The sequence below is a fragment of the Taurulus bubalis genome (genome assembly GCF_910589615.1).
Source record: "Taurulus bubalis genome assembly, chromosome: 7".
NCBI classification, from domain to species: domain Eukaryota; kingdom Metazoa; phylum Chordata; class Actinopteri; order Perciformes; family Cottidae; genus Taurulus; species Taurulus bubalis.
In genome coordinates, this window is record NC_136595.1 from 9,586,429 (window position 1) to 9,613,793 (window position 27,365).

Consider the following 27,365-nt stretch of genomic DNA (forward strand, 5'->3'; position numbering starts at 1 on the left):
CATGAGCCATGACAGGGCGTGGTGGTGAGAGTGTACAGCAAAACTCCAATGATTATAAAAATTTGTAAAACCGAAGAAATATTCTCGTTGTTATTTCGAATCGAGGTAGTGTGGAAGCATTTCAATTTACAAGACGTGGGGCGTTGCGCTGCGAACGGCGTGAACACAATAAGAATAAGAATAATAAGAGAGATACAAAGAGGCAACATGGACATCGAGTGGAAACTGTACAAACTGTGAACTGTGGAAGGGAGTCCCCGACGCAGGCTGCTAACGGTGCCGTGGCCGGATAGGAAAAGTGAAATATTTTGTCCGTAAATGTCATCCCAGACCCCAGCTGTGTCCCGCCGCGTGACTACAAACAGTACGTCACGTCCAGTCCTGATGGGGATTGAGCTTAAGTTTTGGGAGATGGCTAGGGAGGGCTGGGGGAGGTTGCAGTGATGGAGGAAGCAGGAGGAGTGAGAGGGTGGAGGATCAGTTGGAGGTGTCAGAGTGAACGCTTCCGGGTCCTTCTGTGGGTGAAGTCACTGACGAGGGGGTCGGAGCATCCTGCCAGCCGCCGCCGTTTGCCTAAGGAGAGAAACGGAAAAAAAAGAAAAAGGAAAAAAGCATTACTTTCACATTCATTACTCAATGCAGCCGGGTGAAAACACAGTGAGGTACGAGGTCCCGAGGGCGAGGTAGTGTACGGGCGCAGCGCGGAATGCTGGGATATACGCAGCCTTAAGCCAAATTGCCTCCCGGATCGGAGGAGCAGCTAACCTGGCTGGAATTACAGCTAATAATTCAGAACACGACTGACATAAAAGAAATATAAAAACCACGTTTTCAACCAAGCAGAAAGGGAGTGAATTACAGTCTCCGTCCCGTCATTCACGGCACACTCAAATTCATATAATGAAAAAAAAAACAACGAAAAAACGAGAAGCTGTGCGAGGTTTTGTCTCGACATAAATTCCTGTCACTTTCGTTTGAAATAATATGAATAATATATGTGGATTTTATGAAAAGACCCCCCGAAACAAAACATGTACAATCAACGTCATGTGCACTAATTGTGACGCTGACAGCAGGAATTAACATACAATAAGAGCAATGGAGGGCCTTTCCCCTACCAGAGACAGGCCTGTTAGAGAGCATTTAGGATATTAATAGTACGTTTAAAGCCATCAGAATAACTGGAAATGGTCCTCGACAGCCTTTCATTTAAAAAAAAAAAGAGAAAAAAAGCCTGTTATTTAAGATGGCAGACGGTAGTGTGTAATCACAAAGTGGAGGGGTCAGATCGAAGAAAGTCTGACTTTCAAAACTGTAATCACGGCTGTAATCATCCACAGCACGCATTATGTATCATCTCAGTCATTACCCAGTCATTTTGTAAGATTTCAGATAAGATAGTTTCTTAAACTCTCTCATCATTTGCTCTTCACTCATGAAATCTTCCGTCTTCAGATGTCCGGAAAACTATTTTCCTGGATACAGCATGTCTATCTCATTAACAAAAAACAAAAAGTGAGACTTCTATGGCGGTTGCAGTGGCATTTTTCTGATTTATTTCTTTAGTTTAAAAAAAGGAACAAAAATTGAAATAGTAGCATCTTTACTGTGTTATCCATTTGGGGCTCCTCTGAATTAAAGCCCTAAACAGGCCAGACAAGGTTGAGATGACATTTAGCTCTCTCCTACAAGATTGACAACTTTGACGGAAATTACTGCCACTTGGAAAAATATCATTGTCAAACAAAACTGCGGAGCGCATATTGCAGTGAGACCCAGAACTCGTAACTTACTAGCCTTAGCTCCATAAATCACAGGGCAAACAGCCGGGCGGACAGATATCCCGCTCTTCCATTATGCATTGCGAGGCTTCTTTACAGGCAACGAAAGTGAATAACACAGCATACTGTGGCAGTGTAAGATGTGGTAGAGCAAGCAGGCGTCCAAGGAGAACCGTATCTGCGAGGTCAAAGGACTGGGAGAGAACGGGGCCTGCATACGTTAGCGGCCTCTCAGGGCCGGCACAGCGGGCTGCGGGGGTGCGCTCCGAGGCAGCCGGGAAGCCCATTTGAATACACATACATGTTTTTGTACGGGGGAGACATTTCATCTGATTATCATATGGCCACTGAGGCACGACGGCGACAGCGGAGGAGCCGAGCCGCGGCTGTGACCGTCCTCGTCCTCGCAGCGCGGCTCGCTGTCAGGGCCATTAGTGTGGCAGGAACATGATCTGAGCAATGCGCTTGGATTGCTGTCCCAAGTCCACACTCTGCTCTCCTTGTGTCTGTCTTATCGATTTTCCCCTTTACGACACGGCTTGTCGCTGTGAATTTCCCCACTGTTTGCCGCCGCCAGCGGGCGCGCCCCCAACCCCCCCCCCCCCCACCACCCCCAACTCTGCACACAACATAAGACAAACACGAGGGGGAACGCACCCCTATGGCACACGAGGAGTTGTTTCCAGTGGCGTGAGGTATTTCTTTTTCTTCTTTTCTTTGTGGTACGGCGGCGTTGTCTTTAATGGGAGCTTCCGGCCCCAGGGCTGCTAATCACAGGTCAGGTGGTCAGAGGGGATTTGAAGTCCAGTGCAGAAGGTGTCACCTGTTTGTGCAGTTGGCTCGCGGGCTGACTGTACGTGGCTGCAGGTGCCGCGGCAGACCTGATCCGACGTGACAGGCTCAGACGGCGGCTCTGCGTGTGTGTGGCCAGGCCACATGCCTGCGTTGGCCGGGCAGTGCGCTGCCCGTGGCGTGGGCTATACAGGCAATCAACTAGGTGACCATGGAGCAGAGACAAGTCCCACTAAGTGGCATTCTGAGCCCCATGGCTTTGAAATAATTGGGAGGGAGAGGAAGAAGAAGGAGAAGGAGGAGAAAAAAGAGAATCCTTACATTGATGCCCTGCGGACTGTACATCTGGTTGGCTGTGAGTCCTTCACTGTATCCGCCTGTCTGACTGATAACATGGCGAAGGGTATCCACCTGAAACATTCAGAGACAACAAACAAAGCAAGGTCAGAGTCAACACAAGGGAAGCTCAAGAGCAAAGAGAGAGGGATAACAAGACGGCGAGGGGGATGACAAGGGTACACTGCTGCGAGTATATCCTTGGAGACGACAGCGTCCAATCAAACAAAAAAAAAGGAAATCGAGGAAGAACAAAACGTAAGCTTTCTGCTTGTTAGAATAAAAACTATTCACATGGTCAACACATTGTGAGGAATAGCCTGCCCAAGAGACTGTGAAGGCGCTCTGTGGTGGAGCCAGTACAAGCCTGTACAGCCCTTTGTTTTCTCACAACGGACATTTTAACTGGCCATGGCAGGAAAGCCAACGGGTGTTATGATGGCTCTGTTCCATTTAGGTTTTTGTTTAAGTGTTTGTTTTTTTAACTGTTGGGTTAGTTCCCCTTTTGGGGACGTAGAAGTACTGTAATGTGACTGTGCATGATCGTGGGTAAAAAAAACATGCCGTGGAAATTAAGTAGAATCAATCTGTGGGGCAATCATGTGAGAGCAACAAACCCAAAATGAGTGCTTTCATGCCTGCAAGGCTCTGAAAATTCATGTTAGCAAGACATTTTCAGACAAAATGAAATAATAAGAAGTAAACAAGAAAACCCGCTAGTATTCCGACTTGAGAGTGTTCACACCCTGTTTCAAGATGGCTACCACCATTTACCACCATTGCTAGCCTCAAATTAGCTTGATTAGATGAAATGTCACTTTAGAACTAGCTCAGTGGACTTAATTGGGGTTCTGATATGACTTGAATACGACTACTTCTAAGTCATGATAATCGTTACACCTGGGTCAAAATGTCTACAGGGGGTGTGAGCTGGGTCTGCCCCGGTATCGTCTGCTGTGCAGCTCGCGGCCCTACCTGTGACTGCACGTTGGCTCCCACCTGAGCCCCCTGGTACGAGTCCCCATTGAGAGACTGCACGCTCATGAACAAGTCCCCGGAGTTTGACATGTTAAAAGAGCCGCCAGAACCTGAAAGGAGAGAGGGAGCAGTCGCATCACAGAGAGACAGAGAGCAAGCAGCGTAAGCAAGTCGGCCGGTCCAGGTGGCAGCCTGGAGGGGCACCATGCAGAGGTTAGCTAGCAGCCAGATTATTAGATGAGAGGAATGCGGCCATTTTAGAGGAAACCAAAGGACACATGAGGGCAGAAGAGATAGCTGTAGTCTGACACAAGGGGTGGTGGTACAGGTTTTGGCCGCCAAATGAAGGGATTATTTCTATGTTGGTTATTCATGGGGAAGCTAACTACAGTCCAAAAGCAGTCCAAAGGCTCTTTATTGACTAACGCAAGTTCAAAGTATTAATATGATTTCATTTCAGAGTTAAATGTGCTTAATTCAAAATTCAGAGCATCAGTGTAGCGGCAAACAACAACTTTCTAAGTAAATAAATGGTATTGCTGTGGCAGAATGTGTGCTCACCCAGATCGACAGCTATGAACTATGAAATGTATGAATAAATACAAATTATAATTACTTTAATTATTAATTGTTTTGTGTTAAGACATTTTAGAATGTTATATATGAAGCTACTCAAAAATAGAAATATGTTACGTGACTGACGTTACGCTACATCGCCCTTGTGTCAGTAGGCGGCTTCGTTTAGCTAGCAGCTGGCTAAACAGCTATCTCTAAGCAGCTTTGGGGAAAGAAAAAAAAACATGTTTGGGGGACGATAACGCGCGTTTGGACCAGGTCGTGTCCAGAGAGCAGTCGCAACAGGATGGCCGTGAGACGTTTGTTGGCTCTGGGAACGAAGGAGAAGCGGCGGTGGCGTGAGAGCCGTGCTAGTTTTGCTAACCTTGGCATTCACGCTTCACGCCGTCCGTCGGGACACAACTGGATCTATCAGCTATAAAGGAACCAGCTGGTAACAGGGCCATCATAACCCGGGCTCTCTCTGACGCCCTGAAGCTGTGAGACCGTCCATGGTGACTGGACACACAGCTTGAGGAAAGATAACTAAATGGCACTAAAGATTACGAAGATTACCTGTGTAGGCATAGCTGCAGGTAAGACAGTGTTTTATAATAACTTATATTTGTAGTTTCTGTTATGAAGTTCTGAGTTGGAACACATTTGTTGTTCAATTTGTGTTTCATGCAAAGTAGTAAATTGTTTGGGCTGTGCCAATGTATTTCTTTTGAGATTTTACAACAAAACTTCAAATATTTGTCGCCATATTTTGTGAAATCATCATCACCCCAAAAAGGAAATGGGCAACCTTTAATGTTATTGTCGTTAAATAAATGTAATGTATGGTGCGGTTAAGACCAACAACTTGTTAAGTGAAAAATGTTGTTTTTGAAAGACTAAATGTCAACAAAACAGATTAATTTGTAAGATAAAAAAGGAACTTCTTATACCAGAGATCACTCAACAATTACAGGAAAATAAGAATAACAAAACGCAACAGAGTGGTACTCTGTGTGTTGTAATGCAAGCTTCTCTGTGCTTTGTTTACGTAGCTGGTCTGTCTGTTTGTGCTATTGTTGCTCCTGGCATCGTTAGCTGCTTGCCACCAGTTTAGCTGTCGCCATGTTGAGAGCTGTGTGGAGGCAATCCCTCAATCATAGATATGCTCTGAATTTGTAATTTAGCACCTTTAAGTATTCAGTGGTCGGCTCAGGGTGTGATTAGCCTAGCGAGGAACCTTCAAACAAAACTTGTGAGACCTTTGAATTTATTTTGTGACCACTTGGCACACCATGATAACAAATCAGTTTTGGAGTGGTCTAAGAGTACATTTGTTCACTTTTCATGGATCGAAGCTAGATGTTTTCCTCTGCTTCCCATACTTGTTCCATGCTAGGTTAAACATGTTTCCTGTTCTGACTCCTGGTGAGACTGTAAATACACAACTTCCTCAAAAGAATGGAATGTAGCTTTAAAAGATGAGGCTAGCAATATTCTTTTTTTTTTTACTGTCAACAAGTTTCATAAAAAGACCAAAATGTATTAATTTAATGAAGAACTTTACTACACATAAACAAATCCTGGATCTTAGTTATATTGTGTCAGTTTTAAAAACGTTATGTGAATTCCCTAAATGGGGCTGTAGTTTTTTGCAATGTTACCCAAACAGAAGCAAAAGATAATGAATATTTGGGGTACTATTTACACGGATTTGGTATGAATGACTATTTACATAGAATTTATGTGAGATTGTCTGTATTGTGATGTAAAAAAAAAACAGTGGCCATGTTCTTGGTAATTCGGTTTAACAGTATGGCTCATTGATGGTTTTCACATGTTTTTGGACAACAATGGAGCTCTATGGTACAGAGAAAGAAGATGACTTGTTAGTCGAGTCAATTATTGTTGTTTTGTCTTTTAATGTGATTTGTTGACAATAAGAAAAGGACAGAAAAATTCCCAGAACTATCCTTAGAATGTGAGTACAGCAGAACATGATGGAAACAGAGTTAAATAGTCACACATGAAGAATAGGATTAATTGAGATGAAGACAAAAGGACAGTAAGCATAAGGAGACTTGGCATGGGGCTCAGGTTGGCTTATCTCTGACATAGCTTTACTCTAGAAGTGTGGTTGTACTTGTTAAGGTGACCTATTCAATATAATAACGGTGCATTAACAAGTGATAGGCATAGTCCCTTGTACGAGAACGGCCTTTTTGTTAGTCCTAATTCGTTCATGCCTTACAAATCACCAGCACCAGCATTGAAATAGCCTCAGACTGATATACTGCAATAGTTGTTTAGTTGTAGTAATGCACAGAGAGGAGGTACATGTCTAATAGCTGATCAGAGCCAGGGACTTCCTGTCTCACCTGCAGAGTTTGGAGTTGAGGGTGAATTTGCTTGGCTTCCATGTGAGGATGCATTAGCCGCATTCACGGCAGTTCTCGCAGCGTACATGTTGGCTTCTTCTTGGAACTTACCAATGTTTTTCTTGTATCTGATTCTTTTATTCCCAAACCAGTTGGAAACCTGAGCAGACAAACAAGAGAAAGTAGTTTAATGCTCAAGAAATCTCAACACACAGAGCCTCACCACATTTGGGAGGGGGAAGCATTCAGAGATATTAGGGTGGTCTTTTTTAGCTTAGCCGTAATGGCATGTAACACTGCGGAGAGGTAGGGGCTACATAGAGTGGTGCTGCGAATCCACATTAGTGCCAGAATGGAATGATTGCCAATAACAGTCTCATTATGTCACCATGACTGCAGCTATCATCAGAACTCACGCACGCACCAATCAGTCAACATCCGCTAACACCCATTACTGCTAATGGACTCCCAGATGACGCCAGGGGGGTAATCCCGGCGCTAATGATAAACAACATTAAAATGAAAACCAAATCAATCCTGCAAAGTTTCCAATACACAGAGTAGGTAAACATCTCCTTTATTATGGCCAAGAAACGGAAAGTCTACAAATCATTCAGCCGCCGAGCAGCTTCCACAATCAGGCCCAGATGCATCCTCAAATCATTTGGTATAAATTAATGAAACCAATTGAGAAAACAATCCATTCCCAAATGATGGATTCAAAACACAAACTGCTGTTTACCTTGGCGTTGCTTCCCTTATTATCAATTCTCACGGGATTGAAACAACTTGAGCGCTAGAATGCAAAAATGGAAAACAAACAAACAAGGGGCCTAAATATTGGACTCTTCTTTTTGCCCGTCAGCAGCTACGGCACAAACATCTCAAGAGTTTTTTTTTTATGTTTGGCAAGTTCAGGATGCTAGTTTTTCTTCACATATATGTTGTCTCAATGTTTTTTTTAATCTATTGGCACTTTATTATCTGTATTCACTTTATTTGTTGGACAAGAGAGAAACGTTTTTTTTCAATTCTTTGTAAGTTTGGTCAAGAAATTGACAATAAAGCAGACTTTGAAGTTACTGCCAGATTAATAGTAACCCGTCATTGCACTCACAATTCATTAACCTATTGGTCTGTTTTTTTAATTAATCAATTAATAGTTTTGTCAAATGTTTGGATGAGTAGCCAAAATGACATTCATTTTAGAATCCATGAAACAAAGAAATGTGTTTTAAAACAGAAGTACTTTTACTGACTTTTACTGACTGTATATATTTTTTGTGTTATAAGAAAACTTGTTCCACTATATGATGAGATGAGAACTTTGACAGCAGTGTTGTCTCTAGCCTGCGTTACTTCAATAGAAACAAAAGAGTCATTGGTCAAAAATAGCTTTGTCTGGTTTGAATTACAAGACGACAAACTTATGACATGGCATATATTTATACTTTGAGTCCTTTGTTGTCTCCCTGAAAGGTACCGCTGAAAGATTAGAGGAGCTGTCTGTACCCATGACAGTCAGAAAACGTATTATTAGGTTACTTGCCAAGACGCTCACAGCCGCTTCGGATTAGCAATCTGGTTTGTCTCAGTCCTCTGTACAGTGGCTTTCCTACAGGTGATGGTGTGGTGTGATGTGCACTGATCTGTGGTGTACCTGGGCAACTGTGATGGCACACTTCTTGGCCAGCTCTTCTTTAGCCTCCTCGCTTGGGTAGGGGTTACTGAGGTGCGAGTAGAAATACTCGTTCAGGATCTCTGTCGCCTGCTTGTTGAAGTTTCGTCTTTTCCGTCTGCAAAAACCGTAGAAGCAAGTTAAAACAGGAGTGGAGTTTACAACGATCGCTAAGCTGTTGCTTAGGACGGTTCCTGATTTAGTGAAATGACCCCAGACCATTCTTCACGAGAGGAAAAGAGATTACACTGTCCCACAGTTCCTTGCGGCAGCATCACGGCAGACCCACATCAATAACCTCCGTCACATGATTACGTAGCATAGTTTAAATGCAGTCGCATTCTCAAAGCAGTTGTCTTTCCCTAAGTCCTTATGAAGTCTTCTTCACGCCTTTCATTGACCTCACGACAATACATAAAAAGTACCACCAGGAATCGCTAAACGAGTGGTTAAAAATACCTTACTAAAATGTTGACTTGATAATCGACTGGTCTTCAAATAATGGGGGCTCTTTCAGGCTGTGCTTTGGGAAAACTGCTGCCACGCTAGAAACGTATCAATTTAGCGGCAGTTGACTCTCAGACACTTTGTCAGGACTCGAGAGAACAGTTTGGCCAAGAACCGCTTCGCTACAGCTCTTCATGAACAACTGAAACGAAGTGGCAGTAGCAGTAACGGCTCATAGAGGGCCATTAGATTCTACTCAAATCTATTGCTGAAAGTAACATATAAAAAGATTGTGCCAATTAGATAATCATATATATATATAAATACATATAAATAAGTAAAGATTGCATATCAAACCCCAATACTTAAACGTATCACATGTTTGGTCAGACAGTTCTAAATTTAATAACAATGACCAATTTAGATTTAGAGATAGGTTTATGGCATTTCCAGTTCTTGTTCTCTGTGTGGTTTGTGGTTGGGGTTTGTACAAAAAAAGGAAAAAAAGAATATTCCTTCATTTTCTTTAAACCTGCAGCCTTTTCTTTGGCCACTTGGGGGCAGTGCAACAAGCATATGAATATGAAGTTGTTGTGGCAAACACATCCGGCAGTCACATGACATTGTTTGAAGAGGGAAGGGGAAATATCCGGAACAATGCTGTGATTTGTTCCATGGTTAATGTAAACACGTTAATTAGAGCAGCTTTACAGCGAGTATCGCACGAGCATTGTCTTTGACTTCAAAAGGTACAGACTAACCGCGTCTAATGGTAAACACACAGTTAATCCAAAGTGAAATCTTTATATCCCAGCATGCTCCAAATACAAGGCTGCACAGATCACACATAAAATACTAGCAAATATTTTTTCAAAGCTTCCATAACCCCCCCACACACACACCTTTTTAAATCAGACAGATATCACATGCCGATGCCCACGAGTTGACTGACCCTCCATCTCCTGCACCTATCAGGTCATGTCTGCATGTGCCACATCTGAAGAAGGCTTTGCATAAGCTGCAGGGGAACCCTGTAAAATCTCTATGCATGTATCCACCGGTGAGGAGATTTGTGCTAAAATCTCTGTCCCGCACTCCAAAGCCTGCTTGAGAATATGCAAATGTGCACAGCGTGAGCTCCAGCAGCCAGTAGATTAATCAGCGGCGCCGAGCATGGCGGTGCCTCTCAACCAGTGAAAGCTCTTCTCTCCCTCTCCCGTCCCCTTCCCCTCCGCACCGCCACAATCATTTGCAAGAGAATAGATAGGGAGCTTTGTAAGGGAGCGCATGCCTCATTTAAATGTTATGCCTCCAACTCAGACTGTTGAGTGACATTTATCCTCGGAGAAATGTATGCAAATCCAAAGCGCGCATCAAAAGGAACAAGCGATTACATTAAAAAAGGGAAATCGTTAGCGCTATGGAGCACGCGGTGAACTCTTATTGGCCAGCGGTGCTGGGTATGCTGGTCCAAATGGCATCCAGAGATGCAGCCTTGAATGTGTGTGTGTGTGTGTAAGCAGCAATTACGGCATGTGTTACAGCATGTTTATAGCATGATAGGCCTCCTACATCGGCCATTCAAATGGATATCAGGCCGAGCAGAGGAGGCACATGATGATTTGCAACGTTTTTTAAAGCCGAGGAGGTTGTGAGCGCGGCCTGTGCATGGAAATGCGCACGCGCCCTGATTGCAGTGACAGAAAACACACACACACCTGGCATCGAGGAAGCGGGAGCGCAGGATCATGACGGCCTCGCAGGTGCTCTGCTTTAGCTGCATCTGGATGGAGCTGAACTTGCGGTGGATGATGTTCACCATGCGCTCGATCTCTTTGGGCGAAATCGGCCGCGTGCGCGACTGCTCCCGCAACAGGTTCATCACGTGGGTGGTGAATTCGTTACACGCCTGTGGGGAGGACACACACGCCCACGCACACAAACACACACACACACACACGCACACACACACACACAGGGATAAATATAAAAAAAACTGTAAGACTTTAATTTTGCCAATGGGGCCATATTCAAATTCACCACTGCAGAAACCCACATCTGCACACGCACACACACGCGCACACACAATGTCGTACAGTATTTAAAAGTCACAGATTAAATAAAAAAAAGAAAAGAAAATGTAGTTCTGGGGCAAGCTTTCTCGCAGAGCCAAAGGGGAATACGAGCACTGATATATTTCATATTTAACAGAAGTGGTGATGGCAGAGTGTTGAGAGGAGCCAATGACAGCTGTTCTTCTTCTCAGACGCACTTTCACAGCGCAGCCACCCTGAGAGACGAACACGCCACAACGTTTTTCATTCATCCAGCCCGTGTGACACCAGGCGTGAATCTGCCACGATATTACACTCCGACTCTGCGTCTCTTACTGTCTCCTCTTCTTTATTTCCTCTCCTCCCCGTCGATCTCTCTCTGGATTTAGCCGTGTCAGGCTTTGTCTCTGTCTATCTGCGTGTTCATCTGTCTTACTCGCATGCATCTGAAAGGGACGCCATTGTCATGAATGCGTCGCTTACGAAGGCGATGAGAGGAAATCACCCCCCCCAGCAGACGTTCAAGACTATACTTGGAAAACACACAGAGACGCACAACATAGTGCATATTCTGGACTATTCTGGGCTGAGAACACAATCTGAAGGGAATTCTGACTGAGAGGGATTCATGTTGAGGAAACGTTGATTTAAGGCCGATTCTGCCTCAGCGAAGATGTAAATAGTCTGTGAAATGTATGTCAAAGTAGCCATTAATGGACTTTGTATTGTAAGTGCTCTGACTGCATCTTTTGGTTGTAGAAGAAAAGTATTGGCAAAACAAATGCCAAAATGTGTAAAAGTGAAAAATGACCATCGCAATTTCCCAAAAAGCCAAAGTGACAACACATGTCTTGTTTTGCCTCAAAAACTTTAAAATACTCACTATACGATCAAATTAGATGAAGAATAGCGGCAAATCCTCACGAAAGAGGAGCTACAACTTTCTCTGTTTTCTTTTACTTGAAAAATTTATTAAACAATAATCAAAACAGTCCCCAATTATTTTTCCCCAATCAACGTTGAGAGAAACAGTTTCAGCTGAAAATGCTCGGCATAAGCATTTAGCCAGGAACCACGAAGTGATACAGGAAAATCCACTGATTTATTTAAGGGGACGTCCACAGACTTTCAATTATTTATTTTTATCAACTGGTTCTTGTGGGCGAAGAGCACCCCGTCAACACTGTTGTAGCGTTGTATTTTGTGAGACAATTCAAATAGTTTTATTGTCTATCTTGTAATTAAGACCAAGTTTCTAGTCTTAGTTTCTATTTTGTGGTTTTGGAGGAGCTTCGTCAAGAACTGGAAGGTAACCCTGGAAATATGGTTGATTCGTCAAGAAAATATTCAAAGCAAAAAAAAAATCTGTTTTATATCCTCATACAGCTGGATTTACTTAAGGAGGGTCAAACATTATGGATCAAGTATGAGTTTATTGTTTTAATGTAGTCCCTGTTACTATGTTACTATTACTATCATATACTACTATTTATTCGTGACATGGGAAATGCTTTGACTGGAGAAAAAAATATGCAATTGGTGAGGGAAAAAAAGCCTGATCAGTATTATTATTTCAGGATTATTAGTATGCCTCAGCCAGTCTCGTCGGTTCAGGTCCGCTGTGCTCACCTGCTCGTACTTCTCCAGCTCTGTGTGGTAGATCTGTCTGATCTGGGTCAGCTTCGCCCTGTAGTCCGAGTGCTCCGTGGTATTGTCTCCCCCTGCCGCTCCCGAGGCCGCCGCTGCAGCCGCCGCCGCCGCCGCCCCTCCACCTTTCTCCGGACCGGACACGCCCTCGGCCAGCAGCATGTTGTCCAGGCGCATGAGCTGGGGATCTGGGGGCTCCTCCTCCTGGGCGCCGCGGATACTCAGCACTGCAGTGAGAGCAGAAGGTCAGAGGTCAGCCGCAAAAAGGTCACACCTACAGTGGCGTGATGCGCTGTAACAAGCTGTCAGCCGGAGAGAGCCGGACCACCACGTCCAGCAGCTCGGTGTGAGCGATGCAGTGTGTGTCGTAGCAAAGACATTGTGTGGTACGAGGAAACGGATCCCTTGTTGAGGACAAGATTTGTACATGAAAAATGAATCAGGAAAACCTCTCTCTGCTATACACACATCTATAATTCTCCAGTACTATTACGGAGCATTAGGCTCCGTAATAAACCCTGAAAACACAAAGTCTCCATGAGAATGCTCTGGTCTCATCCGCTTCATCTTCCACGGATCAATCTCTAAAATCCCCCACCAAAAATGTGTCATTCACCCTGCAATATTAACCGGATGGCTGATTTAATTAATCAATGATTTGAGCCCCTCCCCAAAAAAACAGTCAATTTAAAGTCTTTTTTTTTTCTGCAAAAATGCCAACCAATTGTGAGGATGTTATGCTTTTCTCTGGTTATCGTTTAATTCAATATCTTTGTGGTTTGGACAAAGCAAGACGTTTGAAAGATGTCCCTTGGACCTGAGGACATTTAATACAAGGGATTCATTGATTAATCAGGAAATATCTAATGAAAATAAAATCAGGTGGCAGCTTTAAATGCAATGAGTTACAGTATTTAGTTATGAGGGTTATGGTTACGTCTTTCCCTCACTCCTCCATTCTCAGTGCTGCTGGATCCATCCCATAATCCATTTATTTTTCTTTCTTTGTGTTTTCCCTGTTTTTCTTCCTCCATCCCCTTTATAATTATTACTATTATCATCACAGTCATTATTTTTCGCATCTGTTTTTCATGGTACTCCTCTATAGCTGCCAGAGTGGTTGCTCCTTGTTTGTTCTATATTCTTGTGTATCTTTTGTCTTCAATTGGAAAAGAAAATCTCTAATTCCCATGTTTAATTTCATTAGTGGAAAAGTGGACACATTGAACAGTACACTTGTTACTTCGTGTATATTAAATATACACATATATTTGCTTTGATGAGTACGGTGGCCCTGATGAACAACATGTTCCTCATCCTTGTAACACAGTGCAATAAACGGTAATCTTGAGATTCATCAGCAGCAGCCTGGGTGGATACCTCGGCCTTCCACCAGAGGTCTCCCTTGCCATTCTTTGAAAGACTCAAGTCCCACCTTCCCTTCCATTTTCTGAGGTGAAAACCCTCCCAGCCTCTGACACTTCCTCCTCCATCTGAGCACCATCCATTTCAATATAAAACACCTTCCCCTGTGCGGAGCGCTGTGCTGCGACCATTCCAAATTGATCCCGGTGTAGATATCGAAAGCGCCTCGACGGCGGCCGGCCACAGGGCCGACGCGAGCCGGGACTTCACTCTGTGACTTAAACCCCCCCATGCATGTCGATAGCCATTTAAAACGCTACCATTTGTCATTTGCCTTGTTGTCATTGAATGAGAAGGGACAGGCAGGGAGCACTTCATTAGTTCAGAGACAATGGGAGTGCTTGGTGCATTAACCCCAGACTGCTGTCCGGGGTTGGTAGGCCTGGGCAGGGGGTCACTGGGATGAGAATGAGGCCTGCTGTAGTCGCCCCCTCCTTGCCTTTTAAGTGGGCTGGAAATGCAAATATGGCAACTGTTGGCGAGTGGGAGAGGTCAGGGGTTCAAGCCACCGGCTCAGCGGGAGGTAGATTGAGTGTGGGGGTTGTGGGGGGTGTCCCTCGGGACGGCAGGACTGTACAAACATCCTGTCTCGTTACCCAGACTCCTTCATCACTCCCGTAATGTATGGACGGGCTCGGAGGGGGAAATCTCGGATGGCTTCACAGCCGCCTCACCTCCGCGCGGCCGCGACTGCAAGCTGCGCCGTGACCCGATCAAACGCGCCCCATCAGAAACTTTAAACCCGCCTGTCCGATCTAGTTAACGTACATCAGCAGAGGCCCCCTCGCCCGACCCCGGCTCCTGAGCACTCACCAGTATGGAGAGGCAGTTTTTTCCTCTATAGTTACCACCTCATAAATACCAGACTAAAGTGGGTGTTAAAATGAGAGCTCGCCACAAAATCCCACGGAGCAAAAAAAGGAGCTGCACTTTCTGGAATCATTTTCAGGAGGAAAACAGCGGCTAGCAAGAAAGAAATTGAAGAAAAGACCACAATAAGATGCTACATTTAGTATTCCAGGGTGGACTAAACTTAAACTGAACTCCAGTGCCGAGATTCAGAAGACTTGAGCCTTGATCTCTAAACTCGGCCTGTTGTGCTTTTCACCTGACCCTGCGACCTGCATAGGTAGAAAGAAAAACAAATGTCTGCAAGGAAGCTCTAGATTTCTTCCCAAACTCATAAAAACTCATGACTGGCGAACGAAAATGGAAAAAGGAACACTGAAAATGGAAATTCTTTGTCCCAAAAAAAAAGAAGAAAAAGAAACTTCGATTCACGTCTGCCAAGTTCCAACTTAAAATTCACGAAGTATTTATTTCACTTGGCTACAAGCACCTCCAACATCAGTCTTATAAGAGCGCCTGTTGCAGAATAAGGTCATTTCTGAGGAGAAACCTCTCGGAAGGCAAAGAAAAAAACACTACTGGGTCCAACTTTTTGTTTTTGTAGAAAGATGGAACCCCCCAAAAAAAAAAGGGTTGTGGAAAGCAAAACGACTACGTTCAACAGGGCTGGGTACCCGAAGCCGAGCAATACGCCTCGAAATAAATAGGTAAACGTGTCTTAAGCTGACAATTAACACAAACTGCCGACGCGATCCCCAGGCCTCGCTTGTTGACACGTGTACACCCGCGCTAATCAGCCGCGTATCACATCCTCTCCTCGCTCGCAGCCCAGATCCCAGCTCCATTCTTGCTGCTGATCCAGCTGTCTTGGAGAGCATCTGTCAGGAGGGACCCAGGAAGGAACAATGCATTACGCCATGTTGGCTGTGTACTGTCATCCCTCATTGACAGCACATTGTCACACTTACACAGTGTCCTCTGAGCTGCTGAACAAGCTAAGTAGCTGCTGCCTATAATATCAGCCCTAGCCGCCTCTTATCATACGATCTGATGGGCACCCGCTCCGAGTGGGGTTAATGTGGATCCCGCGGGGGGAGGATGCGACCGCGTTTGTTTTTTAATTTAAGCGACTAATCAGTTTGATCCTTGCAACGGCGACAGACATAATGGCAACAATCTCTTGCCTTGCGATGGGACGTGTTTTTTCCCCAACGTCGAGGAAAACCTGCAGACCTGCTGACGGAAGCAAACAAAGATCTATTTATTCCATCCCTGAACCGAGAGCACATAATTAAAACCATGGAGGGATTATCTCAAACAAATAAAATTACGAAAGAAAAGAAAGGGATAATGTGCCTCCATAAAATTGGCTTTGCTGTGGGTCATAATTACACGACTCAGTGAGGGCCACTTTATTGGCTAATGGCGGCCTAATTGATTCATCCTAATGTTTTTTCTGAGCCTTGGGTCTGCTGGGCACTCCCTGTCCAATAGTACTGGTGAACTTACTTAGCCACCCGCAGACAAACATTGAAGGTTCTCCTGGGGATAAACAATTGTCTGTGTGTATGCGTGCCCTCCCCCTCCCCCCTGAGTGAACACACATTTTCTGTACGTCTCTAATGGATGCCATTTCCCTCTTGGAGGCGTTTCAAAGAAGGCTTGTTGTCAGACGATGCCATATTCCTCCCTCCTGTTGTTGACAAGCAATTCTCGCAAGCAGGCGAGCACCGGGCTTTTATTGCTTCACTTTATTCTCTGTTAATAAAAAAAAAGTGGGATTCTCACATTTTGGTTGCGGTTGCTGATGGATTCGCTAAAATAACGCACAGAACGCAGGATTGCGGCATAAGTGTTGACGGAAATGGGATTGGGTCAAGATCTGGCGGTGCGCTGGTCGCCGGGTGAAATATCACCGACTGAACAAGACAGGAAAAGTAAAGCGATATTTACTTAACCCCACAACATCCGTTTTTTTACAAATCGATAAATATAATGTATTTAAATTTGATAAAGCCTGGGGCAATTGGCTTTTGGAGAGATGGATGTCTGGTTGTTTATCTGGGAATATATTTATTTAATTTCCTCACTGAGGGGGGAAAGCTTTTGGTCTTTGAGGATGAGCTCGGAATATCATGCTCTGGGATGATTTACGTCCCCATTTGGAGGAGGAGGAGGGGGACGCTTGCCTAAACCCCCCCACCCCCCTCTTCCCTCCCCGTTGCTTGTTTTTAGCAAGCACATGTGTAACACTCTCCCCATATATTAGTCATCCGAGAAGATTGGCCCACGGCCTCATATGAAGATGGGCGTGGGTATTAAAATATTAATTGAACTACTTGCAACAGGGATGCATCGGAGCGAGTCTTAATTGAACAAAGACCGTAGAACAAACTCTCTTAGGGGGATGAAGCGTGGCAAAATAAAAAGTGGGTTGCCAGCCCTGGGCCGGCGTCATAACTAGCCTCCGTGGTAAAACGTCGTCACTGGGGGAAGGACTCCGGTCCGTTGCAGATAGTCACATCATCTCGTGACAGAAGTTAGTGTGAGAAATAATAAAATTGACAGCAAGTACAAGCAAGATCCAGGTCTAAAAATACATTTTTGAGTCAGTAACAATATTTGGGAGGATATCAAAAGCTTGTCAGGGGATTAAGATTTCTTCCAGGACACTGCTTGCATCTTCAAAATTATTCAGTTTTTTTCCTCTTTTTTTTTCTTCCCGTGGCATAACAATATCCGACTCAAAAGAGTTACGGCACACCATGCTCTGCAGTCCAGATATCTTATCCTATCAGATTAACGGAGGCAAATGGCAGGCTGTCAAAAACCATTACCATATGTAATCCCCTTCTAGATTTCGAAGGCATGTCGACAGGGACTGTTGGCATGGCAGCCTGTCGTGGCGATCGGATGATTGGGGGGCAGAGCCTGATGTTTAATTAATGATGTTGGGCTGTTCTGTCACAGTTAGCGAGATGGACGGCCAAACGTAAAGCCCTCTGACAGAGATTGGGCACCTCAGTTCGAACTGGCAGACACCTTTTGTGAGGCCCTCCGTTCTGCACCCACACGCTGAAATGTGATCTGCAGTGTTACATCACCGGCAGCAGGACGGGGAGCGTCGGCCAACAGTGACACGCGATGCCAGTCAGGTGACAGCGTGTCCAGGCAGATCAACAACGCCTGCCGTGACATTTTCTAAGAGCCCTTTGAGTAGAAAAGGCAAAGGGCACGAGACTTTAAAGTGACAACCCTTTGATGGTTTCATATCAGTTTTGCTGTTATGTTGCTGAGCAATCAGCCAATTGTGGCTTATTAAAAATGTTGCTGTGTCAGGCTGCTCTTTCCTGTGAAATAAAAAGCCTCTGGTGCACAGGAAGTGATGCTTCCTGTGTTTGCAGCAGCGAAAAGGGTTTAGTTTTTTTGGTGGGAGGAAGCAGGTTGTTAGCATTAGCAGCAACCACCATCATGGCTAAAAACAAAAGGCTAGTACCCAGCAGGGCTATTCATTCATGCTCTGTTTGACATCAAACGTCATGTAGCCTACAGGCTAGCTAGGCTATCGTTTTTGCTCACGCACTATGGTGAACATTAGCGAGCCGTGCCGACCAGATAATCATGACACCGCCAAAGTAATGTGAGGAAGGATTATGGACTCATTGAAAGAGTTTGCGCCATATTATTATCAAATATTATTTGATATTTAGGTAATATTAGCATTAGCATCAGTTGTGGTACAAGTATTTTGTTCTTCTTCAATTGTACAAACATGTAGCTAGCTTTACATAAGTTTGGGAATTTGCACAAATAAAACGGTGGCATATGCAGTGCTGACACTTAAAAAGTCAAGTGCACAACCTATCTGTGTCAACACCAGATTTGAATAATGAATGTTTTTATCGCTTCCCATGTATTAAACACAATTGCAGAAGAGTTTTTAAAATCCCTGCGGAGTGATACATTTGTGGAGTTATCAAATAAAATCAGCACACTATTAAAATAAACGGGTCTGATCGCGAGTGTCAACAGCGACCTTCGGCACGTGGTCGTACCTCTTCCAAACAGAGTCATGATGTAATCTTGCCTCGAATATTCAGCCCATCCTCCAAGACAGTCCAGCGGGTCTGATGAAAGCCAAATGCTTTTGCATAATTAACCCTTCCTGGTCAGGCTTCGGTCGTCCTGTCTGCTTGAATTTACTGTGACAGCCCCGGCCCTATTTGTTTGCATTGGTGCTTCAGTGGGCACACTTCATTGTGGCTTCGGCAGTTAATAAATCACAGTAGAAGCCCCCTCTCTCGACGCCAGCCTGTGCTACGGTGGTCCTGTCACAAGGCAGGCACCAGCGCCGAAGCGACAGCTACATGCTAATTCGACATCGGCATAATTCATTATACAGTCGCAAGTGTACTGGAATGGAAAGAGAACCAACATATACCAGGAGGAAGACGACAGGCATCAAACTGTTAAATCCTGCTCTCCTTAAGTCCCCTCTGTTTGCCTTTGTAATGGCGCAAGTCTTTAAACTCCTGCCAGCACTATCAAATTATACACAACTTATTAGACATGCACAAAAATAGCTTTGGGATGTGCAAAGAACACAATTATTTTACCACATTTTCTTTTAAAGTGGAGACACAAAGTCATGTAATTCATTGAAGGGGAAAAAGTTCACCGACAATATCAAAGAGGTTAATGGACAATGAAGACAATTAAGAAGCAACTGAGCTCCTTAACAGTGTTGTTAAAAAGAAATCTGCCATTTTTTAAAACATTTTTATGAAATATGATAATCTATACAGCCACTTCCTGTAAGTCATGCAAAAGCCAATGTAAAATGACATATCAAAACGGTACAACGGGAGCTATTGCACTAAAGGGGAAATTAACAAAAAGATAAAGAGTCAATTAAAGCGATAAGGCCTTGTGCTCTTCAGAGGGTGAAAACCAAGGGGAGTGGAGCTGACAGCCTTCACATTAAAGCTCCGCGCTGCCATCTCATCCGCTATGTGGCCCCTCCGCTTTGTAACCACCAGTTCAGAGGAGAAAGACGCAGCATAGTCTTTTGTTAAGAAATACGACCCACACACACACACACACACGCGCACACGCTGTCATCTGCAGATACCACTAATGAAGGTAATTAGAATTAGGTCCACCAAGGCCTTAGGGCCAGTCTTAATGCACGCACAGCCTCCGCTACAGTGGACACACACTTCCAATTGAAATTTACATGAAAAATGCCTTTTTATTTCAAATCACTCACTTCCGTCTGACACTTGTTTCAAAGCAACTTTTTTTCTATAGAAGAATGGTCGGCTTTATGTAATCTCACTGCGTGAAGGATGAAGTGACACCATTGGCCTCAGGCTCAGCCTTCATGCCTTGTTCCGTCAACGTCTTCAAAGCCATTTTTGGCAAGTGACCCTTTAAAATCAATACGTTGCCTTCTTGCTATACTCTCCACACAGGTTGCATACGTCTATGAGCTGCGAGAAATTTGACCAATTCCTTTCTCCAATTTCTAGAGGGAAATTCTCTCCCAAGAAAAACTAAGACCGCAAAAGAAAACTTACTTTTGTGTTGCAGAAATATTCTTTTCTTGAGCATGGGAGTTCATTGTTGATCTCTGTAACAGTACTTTGATAAAATTATCTAAACTCAAGGTCTACTTACTAGCTTTTTCCAAGGCTTTCGACCACACATCCCCAGCTTCCATCCACTGCAATCCTGTCTCCAATTACGTTCCCATACAACTAAACTGTATTCTCTCGCAGTTGTAAACTCATGGTTGACGTTGGGAATTGAAACAAGACCAAACAACACTTTTTGGTTAGGTTTGGCTTAGTGTTTAATTAGTGTTTGTTATGTACTTAAAGGTTAGGGGTCAAGGTGGTTAGGGTTAGCTCAGGGCTCGGGCTGACTAGTCTTACCGCTTTGTTTTTTGTTTTACAGTATTTTACATATAGTATTATATATATTATATATAGTCTGCCGTATGGCTAGGGGTTCGTTCAACACAAATAACACTCTATTTGTGTCGGTGTAAATATATTTGGTGCAGTTTATTAAAAGACAGAAATAGACTTTTGCCGTCTGATTGGCTTTTTAAAAGTACTCCGGTACTTGATTCTAAATTGTTGTCGCATTTGTCACCTTGGAGGTGTCGTTGACCGAATTTGCCATTTCGACAACGCCCCAAGTAAACTGATTGTCAAAGTTTATCGACAATCAAGTGAGAGATTTCTGTTGCCCCGCGCGTGATTAAACGCAAAACGATGCAGCCAACAGGAGCTCGGTGCTCACTCCACTGTGCAACTTCTCACACCACATAAAGGACGGGTAGCAGTGAAAGAGCATCCAGACCGTGTGCCCCGTGTGTCTCACAATGAGATGGCGAGCGTCCGGCAGCATGCACCAGGCCGGGGCCATCCGTGGCCTCGGGCGCATTGTTGACTGGGCCTGCCATGTCATTATCAGTCGCCTTGATCCGCTCCACCTTATTAAAGCCATTCCTTCAGGAGAGCAGACGAGCATGTCACAGTGCGAAACCAGGCCAAGGAAGCGAAGGTGACCACACTGCCACCCTCAGCTTGTGCAAGGGGGCAAGGAGGAGGGGTGGGTACGAGCACAGTGCAGTCTTTGTTGTCAGCCTCATCCCGGACCCCCTGATGTCCCTGTGATTCCCTTGTCAGTCCGTGTTAATGGAACTCGCAGTGGTTATGCTCCTTCACATTCTTATCTCCCGTCGCAGGACAGTCGCACAGCCCAGCGGTGTCTGCTTAGCCTCGGCTGACCGGGAGACAACTGCTGCGCTGAATATTGACAACGTCTCTTCTGTCAGCAAAGAAATATGTTCAGGGCGACTCCTATTTAGGAATGACGGGGCTGAAACCAACCCGCGCGTACCTCCAGTACAAATTGGCCCCTGTGCTATTTGACCAGCGTCAGCCGATGCAGAGAGTTATTAGAGGTTAACGTCATTGGACTGGTGTGCTCATGAGTAAAAAAGCTACAGCGTAAACCCAGAGGAAACGCCCCCGATCGGGAAGCCTGGCGGCCTCCAGTTCTGTCCCTTTTCCGTCTATCCGACGACACACACTTGTGTGGCATTTTTCACTCAGCACAGCTCCCCTACTGCCAACCAGTTTATGTAAAAGTGATTAACAGTAATTAATCCTTAATCACGGTGATTAGCCAAGTCGCAGTAAATTAAGCCACATCTGGAGCAGCTGAGGGCTCTGAGAGTGGCAGCCGGCATGCTGAGCGTGAATGCCACTGTTGACTGAGGTCGGTCTACCTGAAACGTCGGGAGGGCGAACAACACAGGGCTCATCTGGCCGCCGCTGCTTGGACTTTGTGAGGTTCAGAGTGTTCAGATAGGAGCTCTCTGTAGATGGTCGCGTAACGAACGTCCAAAGACTGAAAATGTGTTGTTAGGACGAGGTCTCGTTTGAAAACTTTTAAAGCAGATTCCGACGCCTTGAAATCAATACTGCATAAATACGTTGTGTGGATGAAAACCTCGTAACCCAATGAGTAGACCAACTATGTTTCTACAAGTGATCCTCTACTACATGTAAACTGTGTATCATTTCACCCTCCCCACCACTCAAATGTAACACTTTCAAAGTTTCTTGAAATGTTTAACAGGTACTTTTGTCAGCTGGTTGCTGACGAGCAAAGTCGGAGTCTGGTGCAGTCCTCCCTTCACATAAAACCCACCGAGGCCGGATTACATCGCCTTCAGCAAACCAAACGGGGGAACAATGAGGGCAGTACAGCGTCACCCGTCTGTTTGGAGTGAATATAACTCAGGTCTAGCTCAGCTCAAAGCACAGAAACACAGAGTCCGTCGGCAAGTTATGGCCAATCCCCGCTGAAAGCGTTTGCACAAGGGTTTTTGTCATCCGTCATTCGCGCGTCTCACGGAACAGGTACGCTTCCATTTTAATAAATCTATCAATCCACCCTGGCTCCTGAGTCGTGCGTCTGAAGAGACCCCCTGCGCTTTATACCCTTCAAGTCTATTTTTGTTGCATTTAGTGAAGCGTAATCTGCATAGACTGCTGTTCAAATCACACCGATATCCTGCCGTAAACGTATCCCTTTCGTGCCGCTTTCCAGCAGACCGGAAACGATACCCACAATCAAACACAGGACTTTCACCCAGAGGACAGCTGTTCATGTCCTAAATGAAACCAAAAGTCAACGTAGGCTTATTTTACTGTACTTTTCTTACATAACTTGCGTAAATATAGGTTACGTAGCAAGCATACTTATTTTAACCCCAATCAGTATCTTTTCCTAAACCTAACCATGTCGTTTTGTTAGCTTAACCTAAAGTTGTTTTGCAGACTTTTTTCTTCTTCTTTTTTAGCCACCATCCCAAAAATAATTCAACCGCTCTGAAGCATTGTAAACCATCAAATGGTATTTTTATGGATGAAAACAATTCTTGTCATTAGTATTTGTAATGATGCATTACCGTATAAGCGAGTAGTATTGATAACAGGCCATAAGTATCCATCTATATTGTTGTGAAATCATCTCCTTCCAACAACTGGAATTATTCAATACTACAGTTTAGGAGATTACATGTGAACACATCATGCTAACGTAATAATTTACCTTCTCCCAATACTCATTTTTACTGAACAGAGCCTGAACGCATCATAATGTAACCGAACAGGACCTTCGGTTAGCCGTTAGCGAAGCTGCCGTCGTTACCAGCTCTCCTGTCAATTTAAACACGAGTAGTTGTTAACAATGTAACATTATCAGAGACCGGCGACTAGAGAAGCAGAAATGCTGATGTCCTGATCGCATATTTTACAGAATATTGGTGGACAGCCATCGTCAGTAAAACTTTATATCACAATGTGATGGTTAACGTTAAACTGTGTAATTAATCCGCGGTCTGTGCTGAACCGCGAGGGGGATCCATACGGATCACGGATCAACAGTGGTCCGTTACACCACTAATGGGAGCGGTAGTGATAACCACTGATAACGGCCATTACACCGGCTGATAACTTTTAGAATGGCTGATACCAATACATATTCATTATATTTTGCATGAACACATAACATTAGCGAACATTGATAGGATCCTTTAAATCTTTTAATCTCGTTTGACATGTCCTTAGTCAAAAATAATGTCTCTCTTGTATGTAACGAAGACACAGTTTCTAAATTACCTCAAATATATCTTCAGCATTTCAGGACAGCAACATTTAAAGATTTAGTTATTGGACTATGATACCGATACATCTACAATGAGCTGCATATATCGTCCTCGCCGATTCATCAGGCGGCTCTAAATCTGGCATAAGTGTTATTAGACATTAAAATATGAGCAAATTTGGCATTTATCTAACTGAAAATACGAGTTCTACAAATCTACAAATAATTGCTTAGAAAGGGTTCCACCTTTACACGATGATATGGTGGTTTGTGTCCTGTTATGTTTCCTGCTGCAGCCAACAAAACGTCAGCGTGACCTTGTTTAACCTGAGCTGTGTTTTATTTTAAACAAATTATAACCCTTAAAAGCCTGCCGTGGATTACCGAACATAAAACTAATCTGAACGTCTTTTGTACGAGACATCCTCAGCTTTTCCTTGCTGTTGCGTAAATACCTTCATCTTGAATTCATAAATCGGTGGAATATAAATAAGATAAATCATACAGACATATGTATATAATTCATATAACTTGTTTATACATGTGTGTGTGTGTATGTGTGTGTATGTGTGTGTGTGTGTGTGTGTGTGTGTGTGTGTGTGTGTACAATGATAAGATTAGGTTCATAAATAGAGTGATTCGTGAACACATATTTGGATGCATTTTAAGGAAATCTGTGGCGACTAAAACAGCCTTCCAAGAAACCAAGAAACTGACCTTCAATATCTCCAGTAAACAGACACCAGATCAGATTCCCCACACTCACAAGGACACACACAAACACACACACACGGCCCCAGTGCCCTGTGTGTACCCGCGCTGCATTGTTGATTGGGCTGAGTTGCCTGAAGATGTCTCGTGTGTAGCCTCTCTGTAGCTTTTTTCTTTTCTTTTTTCCTGCCAGATAAATGATGCAGGAGACTGGTTGTGCGCCGGGGAACGGGTTCCATCACAGCGGGTGTGCTGTTCCTCTTAGCCCAATGTTTCTCTTGTGTCCCCCCCGGAGAGCTTCCTCCCCGCGCCCCAGTCTCTCCCTGTTACACAGCTCCAGATTAATTACACACTTTAATGAGCTGAATTATTAATGGCGCTCTTACTTGGCAGTTTAAGGAAAATGCAGAGGAGAAGGCGGCGTTGAGCGTCGGGAACCGGGGGCTCTCATTAAAACATCACACAACGCCTCTGGGACCGGTGTGATTTAGCCGGAGAAACGATGGGATTTGGTGTCATGTGTGTGTCTAAATACCATAGAAACCATATATATATATATATATAAATATTGGGGAAGCTGCTTGAGTTTGAATCCACAGCAGGAAATGGAGAGAAGAAGGCTGCAGAGGCTCGTGCACCACATTATGTCGTTATGATTGCAGGCCCGAGGAAAATGAAAGGCCATCTAATGCAGCCGTTGGAAAAGCTTCCCTCTCTGATTGTTCAGCACAGATGGGAGCAATATTATCTGAAATGAGGTGGACTAAAGCGGAAGTGAAACGAATGAAAAGAGAGGCCATTTCTGGGCAAATGTGTCTCATTCCCTTTCCCCCTCCAAAAGGGAGGTTGTTGTTTTTTTGCTGTTGTTTTTTTTTTCATATCACACAACTGTTCACACTTTTGGCGGCTCATCAAAATCACGAATATGGGGGAATTGTGAAATTATGAAAGCTGCAGGAAAATGAGATTATTCACATAATATCACACTTGCTGATAAGAGAAAATCGCACAGCGAAGAGACAGGAAATGAAACCAGGAAACAAGTTCCAGAGTTGTTCCTGCGAGTCTAAATTTATATATTTCTGCTGGAGGAAAATTCAATCACCTCACCGCGTCTACATATGTGTGTGTGTGTGTTTGTGTGTGTGTGTGTGTGTGCGCGCAGAAGTGCTACAATGTCGGGATCGTGTCCAACACAGCGAAGAAGCATTGTCAAAGCTCACATATAAGATCTTACAAGGTTGTAAAAGAACAGACAAAGGCCATTTGTTCTCTAAATGCACTTTAATGTGTCGAAGAAACAGAACTCTTCTCTGTTTTTTAGTTGTTTTTTTGACAAAGCATCTTTATCAAGAAGCTGCTCATATTTCCGGTGTGATGATTGTGTTCATCAGACAGGTTTCGCTGTGATGGCTGCCGCACTAACACGAGCCGAACGGCTTTCACGCTCGCTTGTGGAATCCACAGTGGGATCCCAGGGGATCTCTCTCTCTCTCTCTCTCTCTCTCTCTCTCTCTCTCTCTCTCTATATATATATATATTTGTGTACAAGCTGCTGCCAGCGGTGCCGACTCTTCCCGGTGTTTGTGAGGAAACAATAACGGACTCGTCGCACAGTCAGATTGCATTACGACCCCCGATGCTCCGCGCGGCGATGGGACTCTGAATGGATTTTTGCCTTTATTGCCATATTTAAAAGGAGACACTTCAGGAGAGCCGCCAGACGAACAAGCCTGAAATCTGGCTGAAGATTTCAGCCTCCCTGCCCCGGCGATACGGCACATTAACGTACCGATATGTAATCACCGCGAGGAGTAATCAGGTGACCTAGAAGGGCAGGCGTGAGGATGGGAAGGGTGTCTTTGTGCAGCCCCCTGCAGCTCCAGACACAAAGCCCCCCGGGGACGGTTAACCCCCCCTCCTTAGTGGCCAGGATGAGAGGCACAGACAAGTTCCTGCTCGAGAGAAAAATGGCCCGAGCGGCTCATTACGTGGGTCCTATTTGGGTCAGGGAGCAGATGCAGATGTAGGTCAGAAGGAACCCCTGTTGTCAATCAAGAAAGACGAGAGAGAAAAGGGCGGAGCAGTGGAGGAGAGAGTGAGTCTCTCCCCCGGTGTGAGAGAGAGAGAGCGTGCGCCTGCTGCTGCTCTCCACAGCCCATCCCTCAGGACAGAGGGGTATCAAAATGATATGTGGAGGGGAGGAGGACGGGGGGAGTGGGGCTGAGCTTCAATGAGGAAACTTAATTAGACTCATGCTAGTGAGGTTAATTTGAGCTAACTGGCGCGAGTGAGAAATCTTTAAAAAAAATAAAAACGACGGACGCAACAACCCGGTTTCAGTCTGGTGCCACCAGACCCATACATCACCAGCGGCGCCGGTGAAGCCGGCTCCCATCCAGCCCGTCCTGCCTGCTAGTGCAGCGGGATGATGAGGTCGGTCTGACCTACATGCTGCAGGCCCTCCAGAGAGGCCGGGATCTGACTCCTCCACCCACCTGAAAGGGGGAGTGAACTGTACACGCGAAGTCACCTTGGAGCCGTCACT

The 27,365-nt window shown here is 44.6% G+C and overlaps 1 protein-coding gene across 3 annotated transcripts in view; it reads right to left on the minus strand.

Moving 5' to 3' along the window:
* Positions 1 to 477: 477 nt before the first annotated feature.
* Positions 478 to 27,365, minus strand: part of LOC306739427 (pre-B-cell leukemia transcription factor 1-like) — a gene marked incomplete at its 3' end in the record, with an annotated part of 55,181 nt that continues 28,293 nt past the window's right edge. The window contains exons 3-9 of one of the 3 annotated variants that reach the window (XM_079221444.1): positions 12,626 to 12,870; positions 10,661 to 10,851; positions 8,478 to 8,613; positions 6,818 to 6,977; positions 3,885 to 3,997; positions 2,895 to 2,984; positions 478 to 573 (exon numbers count right to left, since the gene is read on the minus strand). In XM_079221444.1, the coding sequence (XP_079077570.1) occupies positions 478 to 573; positions 2,895 to 2,984; positions 3,885 to 3,997; positions 6,818 to 6,977; positions 8,478 to 8,613; positions 10,661 to 10,851; positions 12,626 to 12,870 (1,031 nt within the window). Of the gene's footprint in view, positions 574 to 2,888; positions 2,985 to 3,884; positions 3,998 to 6,817; positions 6,978 to 8,462; positions 8,614 to 10,660; positions 10,852 to 12,625; positions 12,871 to 27,365 lie in introns of all 3 variants that reach the window. The other 2 variants (XM_079221445.1, XM_079221443.1) reach the window with 2 other exon arrangements.